General features: G+C 34.1%; 1 protein-coding gene and 1 non-coding gene across 2 annotated transcripts; one reads left to right on the top strand and one right to left on the bottom strand.

The window, feature by feature from the left end:
• The first annotated feature begins 3,153 nt into the window (after positions 1-3,153).
• Trnaa-ugc (transfer RNA alanine (anticodon UGC)) lies at positions 3,154-3,225 on the top strand. The gene has a single exon. It is a non-coding gene; the product is annotated as a tRNA-Ala (tRNA).
• Positions 3,226-3,821: 596 nt separating this feature from the next.
• LOC123531967 (pancreas transcription factor 1 subunit alpha-like) lies at positions 3,822-6,383 on the bottom strand. Its single transcript, XM_045313288.2, has 2 exons — positions 5,336-6,383; positions 3,822-4,387 (listed from the first exon to the last, which is right to left on the bottom strand). The coding sequence occupies exons 1-2, from the start codon at positions 5,775-5,777 to the stop codon at positions 4,203-4,205; spliced, it is 627 nt and encodes a 208-aa protein (XP_045169223.2). The 5' UTR covers positions 5,778-6,383; the 3' UTR covers positions 3,822-4,202.
• Between the last annotated feature and the right edge of the window lie 7,268 nt (positions 6,384-13,651).

The raw sequence follows: 13,651 nt of genomic DNA, 5'->3' as shown, positions 1-13,651 counted from the left end.
GAATAACGGTTTTTGTGTGCGCATAATTTATTGTTACACATCATATATGCAAACAAGCGCTCATGATTTTGTCATTTTCTCATTTAAATCAAATTTGAAGACATTCATAGCGCTTTTTTCTTTAAATCTTAGAATTTTTTAATTGCCGTCGGTTGAATGCCCCACTGTACGGAAAAATGTTTTAGGAAAATTTGATACTATGGGTGTACAGGTTTAACAGAGGTTACGTGTAAAGGTCAACGCGAATGCCGAAATAAACAAACACGAGCGTCGTAACAAAGCGTCCATACTAGCCTGGGAATCCAGTCTGAAAATTTCTAACTTTTTTTTTCTACCTGCAAATTGACAATATCAGAAACTCGATGAATGCCAGTTAACACTAATTAGCGCAAATTAAGTGGGATCTTTATGCATAAGTATTAGGTATGATTGCTTCTGACAATGCACAAATATTATCAACGGCTTCCCAAGCTAGTCCATACCAACGACGACATTATCACGACGAGGGTACACGTATTAGGGCACAACACAACTTAACTCGTTATAATATATATAGTTGAATGTATTTACATAAATACCGCATGTAATTATTATTATGTCATCAGATATCGCATTTTAGGCTATATACCAATAAAAGAAATTGTTCTTGGTTTCATATAAAATTCAGCTAGATCTACATCTGCATTCAGATCAATTTTGATACAGTTTCTAGATTTTCACACCGTCGAAGATTTTTTCAGAAATTATCTATGCATTTGCTTCTAGAAGGGGTGTTGAATAGTATACAGTGAAATGTAAGTCAACTGAAGTCAGGTACCCGCATATTGCCGCATTTCGGAAAACGATACGTAGAATTAACACCCTACTTTCGTTTTCAAATAACGTGCGAATATAAGCATGGGAAGTGTCTTATTTATGTAAAATACATTTCATGGTTGAAATAATGCCCATTTGGCTCCCGATTTACGTATTTTACAAATGGAAAAAAAAATAGGAGCTGTTTTTCGATAACTACTGAAGCACATTTTTGACCGAATTATTACTATACATGTATAACCTTTTAAGTGGAGTTTTAAATATTGTCAAAAGATAAGAAAGAAATCGAGCTGAACTGGAACTCGGACACTCGGCATGTGCTGGTCAGATTTTCTTCTTAATGACAAGACAAAACTGAGATGAAATTGTCAACTTTAGTTGTTGTACATATACTGTTATTAATCTATTGTATAAAAATGTGAAAGTGTTGTTAAATTTCGAGCTTGTATTTGTTGCACTGCACTGCATGTCACTCGCAAAAGAATTTCGTGTTTTTGATAAAGTGTCTACTAGATGACAGTTGCAGTCGTATTGATCGTGTACAACCTTATAATTGAATTGAGCCGTACCATGAGAAAACCAACATAGTGGGTTTGCGACCAGCATGGATCCAGACCAGCCTGCGCATCCGCGCAGTCTGGTCAGCATTCATGCTGTTCGCTAAGGTTTCTCTAATTTCATTAGACTTTCAAAACGAACAGCATGAATCCTGACATTACTGCGTGGATGCGCAGGCTGGTCTGGATCCATGCTGGTCGCAACCCCACTATGTTGGTTTTCTTATGGCACGGCTCAATTATTGTATTATATTAAAAAATTCCTGTTTTACGTGAAAACGATAAATGAATGACATGCAAAAAAGCCTCTTACAACAACAGATAAAACATTCGCGAAAATAGATGTCATGATTAGTGTTAGCTAGTATTTCTTGTTGAAACATGTACATCTATAAACATGTACACTAATCTGCCTTAATTTAAACTGCACGCTGAATTAATGAATTTGTATCGCTTATTCCTTTCAAGGGTATCAATTTCAAAGCTTTTACAAACTTGACCATCATAAAAAAATGTCTTCACCATTGGGCAGAAAATAATAGCCGGCTACATATTTCTTGACAAATAAAATCAAAAGCAATTATTTTTTGCCGGACCTTATTTAACTGAAAAATGTGCGAAAATTTTGGGCGCTGACAATTTCTCGTTTGTAAACATTGTTTTATTAAAAACGAGCCATTACACATGCAGACGGTAGGTCAAGAGGTTCGCAGACGACAAGTCGTCCAAATTAAATCTTCTGTGGACCCTGTACAGTAGTGCAATTATCGCATGATTTTCACGTCAAGACGACTAATCCTCAGAAATCCCGTGTCTTATTGTCGTCTGCGTAGGACCTACAGATGATGAGCTTTTGGGCAAATGTTCAAGACCCCATATTCTGTAATATTTGAAGAAGCAAGACGTGTCATTGATGCGGATTCATTTATTAAAATTATGAAGGCATTTTTAAGGTTTGTCAGTTTAGTTCGCCGAATTCAAAGTCACAAGCATCAACTGAAATAGTATGTGGACTGGTGGCGAAATACATCGCGAACCATTCGGGGCATCCTATTAAAAACGAAAGGGCAAACGGTGAATATATCTCTTCCTCAAATGACGGGACAGATCAGTTGACCTGAGAACAAGATTGAGACGGGTTTTAATTGATCAGTTGTTTTAAATTCTAATCTATTAAAGATGTAAGGAAATAATCATTATTGACCAAAAACTCGAGGAACTAATTACATTTTTCAGTTTTATTTACTTTTTTTCTTCTCCTTGAATACACGCGCTAATTATCACTGGCACCACAAATGAAAATCGAATTTCCATATTACAAGGTCTTGAAATAAAAGCGCCCACCTATGTCTGCATAACAGTTGTATTTGCCAAAGTTTTCAATGGACTATTTATTTACGTGCACGCTTTCTATGTTGATTCGCCGGAAGTTGTTTACCCTTCAAGTTGAATAGCGGGCACGTGGCGTATGTAAATATTTAACGAGTTTAAGAGAATATTTGCAGATATGTTTGTGTTAAGAAGTACTAAATGAATGAACTGTTCAAATCGAATAAAAATTAATTCATGTTTATTCCTTCAATAAAATATTTTACAAGAATAAATATATCTCCAAGTATTAACACGAATGCACCATGTATTTGTACAAAGGGAAAAGAAAATAACATAACAACATTGTCTTAACCACAATAAACAAAACTGTTATAGTATTACTAACCAGCGCCTTCTTATATCTGTATACAAATGTATTATAGAATTCTCTTGATAACGTTTCTAACGTGGGGATGTGGCTCAGTGGTAGAGCGTTCGCTTTGCATGTGAAAGGCCCCGGGTTCGATCCCCGGCATCTCCATTTCTTTTAAGGTAATAAAGCACGTTTATTAGAGCAGAGGCAATGGTTCGTTTTTCGCAGGGGTCTTGAACTCGAACACCGTCCCCGATCCTCCGACTAATTATTAACTTTGGTATAAGAGTCATGTATACTGGTTTACACCTGGCACGCCTTTGCAAAAGGAAAAACATAAAAAAAAAATGAAAATTTTAAAAAATTTAATAGTTACTACCATGAAATTGAAATGACGACATGGTTAAGTTTCTGTAATTTTCAGAAAGTGCCGTCAAACTAGTAGTCGATTAGTTGAGAAATATCATTATTATTTAGTGGACATTGTATATATCTTATACGTTTTAAGGCATTACTTCACCGTTTTCATGAATTTACATATACATATTCTTTTATAGAAAATTAAACCATAGGTCCATAAGTCACAGATGTGGAAAGTAGCTGGAGATTTCGAAAAAAAAAAATGAAATGACGAAAATTGATTTTTGAATTATACACGACGTGACAGATTTTCTTTTAAAAGCACATGATTAATTTGCAGTAATAATAACAACGAAATTAGGTCAGTGCAGGAGCATATCTAGAGAGTAAGCAATAAATGCAAGTAGGTTTTCATTTTAATGAAAAACAGGATAAATATAATATAATGGTTATTGTCATTCTGAATTTGATAAAATCTATAAGAAGGTCTTTTGGAAGCATAGAACGCTATCAAGCAAACACGATTTTCTTGAGGCTACTCATTGGAGGTATTCAGGTCACGAAATGTACAACACCCCACCCACCCCTGCAACGGCTTAAGCATTATTCTATATTATCCATGAACAATAGCAACACTTCAGGTGGATAAACTTTTCTCCGACATGCCAAATAAACTCTAATTCAGAAGGACAGTAACGTAATATTCTCTGTCTATATCATTATACTTTGCTAAGTCATAAATAAAATAAATATGACAATTCATTTCCTTTCAACTGTCTCGTGCATCACGTAAAATGTTTGGTAAAATCGTTCGTGTAATTTGCAATATTGATAAGGTCAGCGTCATTTGCATAATGAGGGAACCAGATTTTGGCGGAAAGTTTATTGTCTTTTGGTGTCGTCTGCTTCTCATCGAACCATGCAAGAGAGTGTCCTAGCAACGGGCTTTCACAGTGGTCAAGGTCATTCCCTGAAAATATATAAAAAAATATAAAATGAAGCAAATCAGTCGAGAAAAGGTCAAATATGATGGCATTAAGATAATTAATTTTCATAACAGATAAATAGATAAAAACCATGAATAAATAACTGGAATATAATAAAACAACAACAATAACAGAATAATCTAGTAAAAATATATATAAGCGAGGGGGGGGGGGTGGTTATCATGAATAGTTTTTAATAAGCTAAAATGCTCTTTTTCCACATATACATTAGAAAGCGTTTGACAATATCGGGATTCTGTTGTGTATGCTATTCAGTCTGTTTGAATATAACAGGTTTTAGTTCAAATGTTTTAGACCCTTTGATAAAAACTAATAGTAAAACACCCCTTGTTTTAGAAAGAATCATCACGTACAACGTCATATTTCTCAGAAGTAATCGCTAACTTTAAAATTGACAGTCAGCATATAACATATACTTATTATATTCTCTTTCAAATAAAAATGGAAACCAGATGAAGTTATGATTAAATTCTGAAATCTTAAAATAACTATATTTATGTCAATAAGAGGGGTTTTTTTTTTTTACAAATGATGACTAAACATAATATTAACAACTGTAGTTTCAAAGACACACATACGGATCCGGCGACTGTTGTAAAAAACTAAATTAAGTTATAAATTTCACGGTTTAAATCCTTATTTCATCCCAAACAAACACTAAACCCATCATTTTTAAATCACTTTCATTTTAGTGTTTTATTATATATGGGTTTTGAAATCTCTTCAGTGTTGGCGATTTAGACGAATCCTTGAAAACGAAAGGATTGGGGACGAGGTGATTTATCAACCCATTTTTTTCTGACTTTTTGACTGAAATTGATTTTATATATAAATTTCTGATTGAGTACATAAATTTTGTATGCAATTTAAAAAAAAAAAACTTTTGAAGAAACATCTATTTTTAATCCTACCTGAATACTGACATCGTAGAATCACTTTGTCTTGTTTTCTGTCAAGGTTATGAATACGCCCACTTGTGGTAAAGTCATTAGTCGTTTTTATAACGTCTGCCAAGTATTTGATATAACTCATGGCCAGTTTTAGCGTGTCCACTTTTGATAATTTTCTGTCCACAGATTCCGCCACTGGAATACATTTTCTTAGGCAATCGAACGCATCGTTTATGGATTTCATTCGGCGACGTTCGCGCATGTTCGCCGCTTTTCTTTGCTGAACTTTCTTTCCGATGAATTTTCCAGATTTTTTCCCGAAGCTGCAGGAATTTAACGGAACGTTTTCAATGTCACTTTCGTTCGATCCTGTTGACGCGATTTCATCGCTGTAATCCACTGAACTTTCATAGTAATCAATGTCAAATACATCGTCATCTAATGTATACATAAAACTTTCCATAGTTCCTTTTAACAATTCTTTTGGCCCTGCACAGTTCGCTTTTACTTAATGTATAGATTTCGCACCTATTTTATTTGACAGTGCTTTGTAACAATTTTCGAGATGCATTTATAACAAACTTAAACCAGATGAAAGAAACAGACAAAAATATTTCCGTCTTTGTCGGTTTTAAGGCAATTTTTCGTTTTGCAGTTTAATAAAATAGAATTTCTTTGTACCCGTGTGATCACACTCAATTTAATTGAATCAAATATTGTCAAATTAGTTCAAGTTAAGTGTTAATAGTCAAATGATTCAGCATCCAGTTGTATCAATAGAATAATTGCCAATTAAAATCCAATAGTCACTTTGTCCCACCTCCAATAATCGATTTAGCCAATCAGGAAGCGGTTCTCGATGTCGCGTGCTGGTCGCGCGTTGAGTCTCGAGATTATTTTCTTACGAAGATAGTTTTAAGTATTTTACAGCCCGAACAAATAAAAATAAACTATAATTTCATCAAATGTTATTATAGCGTGATAGTGTTATCTCTAAAAGCTGTTTAAAGTTGAAGTAGAATCCCGTTAACTGTGTATTATTATCTACGAGAACGGTGACACTAGTACAGGCTTTGGAATAGCCAGGTGTATTAATTCCCAGAGAAATATTTTGATCCATTTCAGATGTAAAAATCCACGGTTCCAATGTTATCTTATTTTTAAGGCGATAAAAGATGCCATCGGTTCTTGTAATATTTTCCTAATGGGGTTGTTAAATATTAATACATGTTTTTTTAAGAAATTCAATTAATTAAAACTGCATAATTTTGTTTTGTTTTCTTATACCATGCATTCATTCTTACTTCATCCAGTCATTAAACTCTGCTTATTCAATCCATATTCAGCCAAGTTAAAAAATCAAATAAAATCAAATTTAACATGTTAATAATTCGCAACGTAGACCGGCTAGTTCTTGGACTATGACATGTTATTTTTTTTTTTTTTAATTTTTAGTTTTAGCCAGTCTATATCCTACAACCAGTTCTCTTCGAAAATCTCTAAAATAGATTTGCATTTGTCACTATCACATAAAATAAGAGAAAAATTACAAAAGTTGAAATTTTGGGACAAATTCATAATTTTATCATGACATCACTGTACATTAGGGGCACTAACTGATTAACCAGAGAGCTGCATTTTCGAGTACCTGCCAGTTTCCACTTGGGTATAACGAAGTATATTTACAATAAACATATAGTGACTTTAGAAGTAAATATCACATTTTAGAAACCATTTTAAGATTTTTCACTGCATATGCCCCAGATGATGCTACAAACAACAAAACTTTGAAGTTTCATTGAAATATTATATTGATTTAAAACCTTTATTTTAGTTTAAAGTTTGAGATTTTACACAGTGAGTCTAAGATAAAGTCCGAGTAAAATGTAATCATTACCCAAGAGAAATCAGTATCATTCCGCAATGTTTTGGACATGTTAGAATTATGAATTCATAATTTCTTTATTATCAGTCTAGTGGCTAATCTGTTCCGAGTAAAATGTAATCATTACCCAAGAGAAATTAGTATCATTCCGCAATGTTTTGGACATGTTAAAATTATGAATTCATAATTTCTTTATTATCAGTCTAGTGGCTAGTCCGTTCGCACCGAGACATGTCTGAAAACGTTATGCAAGTTTATCAGTTATTACACAAAATTCATAAAGTTTATTTTCATTTTAAAACGCACACATGCATGCCACGCTTCCTTTTCAAAACTAAAAAGTACTCGTATTTTTGATATTTCATAAAAAGAAAGAATATACCAGTATCAATTAAAAATACCTTCAAGTCAAACAGGCGGTCCTATCTTCCTAAGTCAAGATTTGTTGTTATAACAGAGAGAAAATATTCTATGTTCTCACTATGGCAATAGAGCCTACAAGAAATTCTTTAAGGACGGCTAAATAGTAAAAAACAGAAGAAGTTCCTTTGGCGGCACAGATCGCAATCAAATTACTACTAAATTTGAGCAGACTCGGTTTGTTTAAGTCTTCAGAGGTGTTGAAATGTGCAATACGCCTATTATTTCTGTTTTAAGTGAAGGAATTCCTATGATGTAACATACATTCAAGACTTTTATCTGGCCTTAAAAAGAAAATTCAAATATGACATGTCACGTGACAGACTGGGATTACAAGAGGTCAGTGATAGCATGATAAGACAAAGGTCTCTCAGTCCTTAATACAGATTAAGATAATTATACAGTACTTGATGTCAGTATCTGTGAGAAAGATTTCAGCGCATCCCACCTTCCCCACCCTCCATAGCAAGGTCATTGTGGACGGAAAATAAAGAAACAAGGCTGATGACTGGCTTTCAAAAGCTTGGAGAATATCGGACAGAAGCACATGGTCTTAATATACGCTGCGTTTTAATGAGATGGTTTTAATCCGATTGTTTTGTAGAACTGTAGAAATGCGAAATGAAATTTGCATATCTAATAAAAAGTTCATCAAGATAAAAAAAAACAAAAAAAAAAAAAACAAAAAAAACCCCACGTATAATAGTTTCACACTTCCCAAAAGATTAACATATCTATACATTACAGTTTCCGACCTGTCTATAAAATAAGTTAATGTAACTTCAGTCCGATTTTAATTTGTTTTATTTATTTACACCAGACGCAGCGCACGCTTTTTCACATCACGTGACTTCCGGTTTAGTCAGGCACAGTCTAAGCTTGAAACACTTTTTGTTTATTGTTGCCGAATCACTTTATTATATTTACACAAGTCAGCCTCCCCGTGGGTCTGTTTACATTGTTTGCATTGTAATCTTTATAGCATTCATATTAAACAGCCCTTAATTATTGTGTTCTTATAAAGGGATTAAGTATACAGTTTTTATGCAAATGTTACTTCAACTTTTGTTACATTTAAAATGAAGGGAGCAAATATTTATTTATCGGAATGTAATGTGAAGTTATTTGACTTTCATCCAACAAAAAGAAATGGTATTTGACAACAGCGCTTATTCTTTAAAGTTTACAGAGATCAGGAGTTAATTGGACCGCCCGTGCACATGTCACAGGGACATTTTGATACACGCGCAATAACGCTGTATGGCTTTTAGATATGGGACTTTGATATAACTTTATTAATGTTTAGAACATGTTTATTTTAATAATTACGTGTATGCTAAATTGAATCTTTTTTTCCCAAAATTTGACGAAAAATCAAATATATTGACTTTGATGAGTCAAACTCCTTTTGAATACAATCTATGAGAAGTCGCGTTTATTTTCATTTAGAAAAATATACAAAAAGTTAGAACCCAAACGGTTTCCATTTTATCAAAATATATAAGTTGAAACGAATACAAATGATCAAAATCTGTTTTTTTTTTTTTTTTTATTTTATTTTTTTTTTTTGCGATCGCAGGAGTACAAATCATGTCCCTCGAAATCTTATACTTGTGTTATTTACTCTCTACGGATCACGGGGTCGGGAGTTCGATCGTCGGGCGCCCCGTATGTTCTCCGTTACGATTTGATAAACGACATTGTATCTGAAATCATTCGTGCTCCACCTCTGATTCATGTGGGGAAGTTGGCAGTTATTTGCGGAGAACAGGTGTGTACTGGTACAGAACCCAGGAACACTGGTTAGGTTAACTGCCCACCGTTACATGACTGAAATACTGTTGAAAAACGGCATTAAACCCAACACAAAAGACATTGTCAAAATACAGAACACCATTTCTAGAGACATTCCCAACTGCTAAAATATAACACACAAATATTCTTACTCTTTACCAATTAAACCCAACGTTGTCGTAAAAGTTCAATTTAGAGTGCATATTAAAGCTATTTTTGTTAGATAGTATCAAGTGAAATACACAGGAAAAAGGTATGCTCAGCTAACCGCAATGCACGTTGGGCAAACTGCTTCCCTTATCAAAATCTAACGTAAGTAAAAAAGACACCTTTTGGTGTCAAAACTGTTATTTTCTTAAAGTGTTTTGCAGTCAAATATGTCCAGCCTAAGTTTGCAGAGAACAAGTCGAAATTCCGCAAATATTTACATATATGGGTCTCTTCTCTGTTAATTTTCAGTTTCTTGTCTTTTGCAGGAACTTGCAAAATCATTTTACTGCACACGTTTAAAATGGTTAACAAACTCGCGTGTGCCATTATCGGCCACGCACGTGTTTTCGTGGTTGACCATCCTGTAAAGATTCCCCTAAATATTCCCTGCATAAAATGGACTGCTTCCAGAATTGAAGGTATCCGGTCCACAAATAAGCGAGTTCTATATAATAGTGCTATGAAAATATCAAATATTGATGCCTGGTATGCTCATATAATTTTGGTTTCATTTGAAAGTGTATTGTCTACTGAATAGAAAAATATAATTACATGACAAAAATATATTATAGATTTTTTACTTGATAGTATTCAATGATACTGCATACAGTGTAGGATTTATCATTATATTTATTATTATGATCATCTTATTAACTAATTCTTGTTCAGCGAACATTACCCTTTCAGTTGATACCAAAAAAAAAAAAAGCATGGGGTCACCAGACATCGAAACGTTATCATACCTTAACGAACTGTTGCATGCTAACCTGTTGAGTGTTTTCGAGTTTCGTTACTACTCAGTTGGCTATAATAGCCATATAAACACAGCATTTAAAGCGGTCACTCGAGTGGCTGACAATAACCGCAAAGACAAAATGGCCGGGTGGCTTTTGACCTTATCAGACCAAACCAGATAACCTTTCATAGGGACAAGATACTACATTGAACTAACCTTTGTCTACTTCATAGAGAGTGTAGTGCAGATTGCGAATGTCCAATCGAGAATGTCCTAAATGGACATCAAAAGGCAAGAAAGAAACATCCAGAAGCGGTCATTCATTGTCTTACCCAGTTCTTTCATAACTGATAACAAAAGAGGCTTGGATGACCAGCTTTCAAAATTATACTTTCGGCCACAAAAGGCACCATCTTTTTATTTTTTTAAGTGAAGCGTCATACGTCTGCTGCAAATCTCTTGGACTTTTGATACGAAACATATTCTTTTCATTTCTTCACTTCTGTCATTTGTAATTTAATTGTTTTGTGATATGTATTCTATGGCATATAATTACATTTATGAATAGTAGTGCACACCTACTGAACGGCTTACTAGTCAGTTATAATCAAACCAATGTGTCCGAGGTCCGAATACATAAATTATTACATGACATCAGAAAGATTTCTCTTTTTTTTATTATTTTATTTTTAAAGTTTTTACTTTAGCGGATGCAGATAAACTACAGATGGGTCATATTGAATAAATAAATAAATAAATGTTTTTTTATGAAAGACGTTTCTAGGCATAAAAACTCGAGGCTTAAATGTTTAAACTCAACTTTTTATAAGGTACGCAAGCATAGCTCATTCTACTGTGTAGACCCAAAAAGTCGCGGTTTCGTCTGTAATTTGCTACGTTCTACGGCAGATGCGTGACAGAAAACCTCGAGAGTTTCTCTTGGCCGCGATATTTTATACAATTTCATTTCGACATAAATTCACGCGGATTTGAAAGTTGCCCGCGACATATTATCAACTGACGGTAAAATGTCTCACGGCCTTAAAATGGACGTTATCGGCCACAAAAGAAACCACAAAATTTGAAATTTAGTTAAACACCAACTTCAGTACATAATGCTACAAATGTAAAATAAAACTTCTAGTGTATGAAACAGGGGCCTTTGTGTCCTCCGTGGCCAAGTGGTCAAGATCTCTTACTTCAAACTACTTGCTCCTTACGTCTTTTTTTCTGCGGATCTTTACAAAATATTAAACTTGCACGATATTACCTCTCTTTTCTTTTCTTTGCGTTATAACTTATAGGCCAAGACAATCACTATCATTATGTACAAAACTACATGTGTTAAGAAAACCGAATTCTTTAAATGAAAATATGACGTTATTATATAATTGTTTTGTGTTGTTTTTAATAATTGCGCCACATTTGGGCGGTGTAAGGTCTGAAAGGGGGTGTTCTAACAGCTCACCTTTTAACATATCCGCGTTCCATGGCAAATCATAAACATATAAGGTCCCCAAAACGGAAGAAGAGAACCAAATGGTACTATGCCGCTTACCTGAGGAACACCTGGAATGATCTTGCTAAAAGTGTGACTGAAGAAACTGTTCTCTATTTTTTCTGTATTTTTTAAAGAAAGAAACAGAGAGGAATCATTCCGGCTGCCGCATCCTTAACCTTTAACCTATTGATCGTAAAAGCAATAGGGGTCGTCTACTCCAATTGGCTAATCACCCCGCCAAGTTTGAAGGGTGTAAGTTACAGGCTTCACAACAAATACTACAGAAACTGTTTTCAATGTTAAGACCTGAGTGACCTTGACATAGGAACCTGAAAAACATTAGGGCTAATATATTCATATGACAATCATCCAAATCATTCTTATCAAATTTCATGAATTTCCATTGAAAAAAAATGCATCCCATATTGCATACGCCAAAATATTTCTTTGATTTGACCGGATATCCTAGTTTTTCAACCCAGATGACCTATATTCAAGCTTGACCTAGATTACATTAAGACAAACAATCTGATCAAATTTCATAAATGTCTTTTGTGAAATACAGCCCTATTGCATACACCATGTTTTTCTTTGATTTGACTGAGTGACCTAGTTTTTGACCTCAGTTGACCCATAATCAGACTTCACCCTGACTTCATCGTGGCAATTGTCCTGATTAAATTTCATGAAAATCCAGTGAAAAAGGCAGCCCCTTTTGTACACACCTTGTTTTTCTTTGACTTGACTGAGTGGCCTAGTTTTTGATCCCAGATGACCTATATTCAAATTTGACCTAGATTTGATCAAGCTGATCATTTTGATCACATTTCACGATTACCAAGTGAAGAATACAGCCCCTATTGCACACATAGAGTTTGTCTTTGATTTAACTGGGTGACCTAGTTTTTGACCACAGATAACCAATAGTCAAACTTGACCTAAATTTTATCAAGAAAAACATTCTGATTAAACTCCACGAAAATTTAACGAAAAGTGTACCACCTATTGCATAAACCAGGTTTTTTTTTATTAAACTCAGTGACCTAGATTTTAACCCAAGATAACCCATAAGCAAGAAAAACATTTTGTTCAAGTTTCATGAGTATCTAATGAAAAACTGCAGCTCCTATTGCATACACAAAGCTTTTTTTTAATTGACTTATTTTTAACCCAAGATAAATACTAATCAGACCTGACCTAAAATTCATCAAAACAATCATTCTGATAAGATTTCAGGAACATCAAGTGAAAAATGCAACCCCTATTGCATATGCACACACATAGATTTTCCTTGATTTGACCGCGTGACCTAGTCTTTTACCATAGATGACCCATATTCGAACTTCACCTACATTTTATCATGATAAACATTTTGATCGAATTACACGAAGTTAATTGAAAAATGCAGCCCCTTTTGCATACAAAATGTTTTTTTTTCTTTTATTCGAACAGTTGACCTGGTTTTTAATCCCAGATAACCCATATTAAAACTTGACCTAGATTTTACCAAGACAAACATTTTGAATAAATGTCATGAAGATCCAGTGTAAAATGCAGCTCCTATTGCTTACACAAGGTTTTTCTTTGATTTGACCTAGCGAGCTAGATTTTATCAAGGCAATCATTCTGATCAAAATTCAAAAAGATCACGTAAAAATGCAGCTTGAATTGCATACACAAGCTAAATGTGAACAGACGACGGGCATTGCTCGCCAACGTGATCAAACAACGCTGACATTCCCGCTCAGATCACATGATTAAAAATGTGTTCATTTTTGAGCCTTTTACAAT

This window comes from Mercenaria mercenaria, chromosome 11 (genome assembly GCF_021730395.1).
Source record: "Mercenaria mercenaria strain notata chromosome 11, MADL_Memer_1, whole genome shotgun sequence".
In the NCBI taxonomy this organism is placed as follows: domain Eukaryota; kingdom Metazoa; phylum Mollusca; class Bivalvia; order Venerida; family Veneridae; genus Mercenaria; species Mercenaria mercenaria.
The sequence above is the reverse complement of the archived record's forward strand: the minus strand, read 5'-3'. Positions and strand labels throughout refer to the sequence as shown.

Excerpts from the sequence above, each read along its gene's own strand:
- LOC123531967 (XM_045313288.2), bottom strand. The coding sequence starts at position 5,777 with ATGGAAAGTTTTATGTATACATTAGATGACGATGTATTTGACATTGAT. Across the intron at positions 4,388-5,335 it reads TCTACGATGTCAGTATTCAG|GGAATGACCTTGACCACTGT; the intron begins GTAGGATTAAAA and ends ATATATTTTCAG.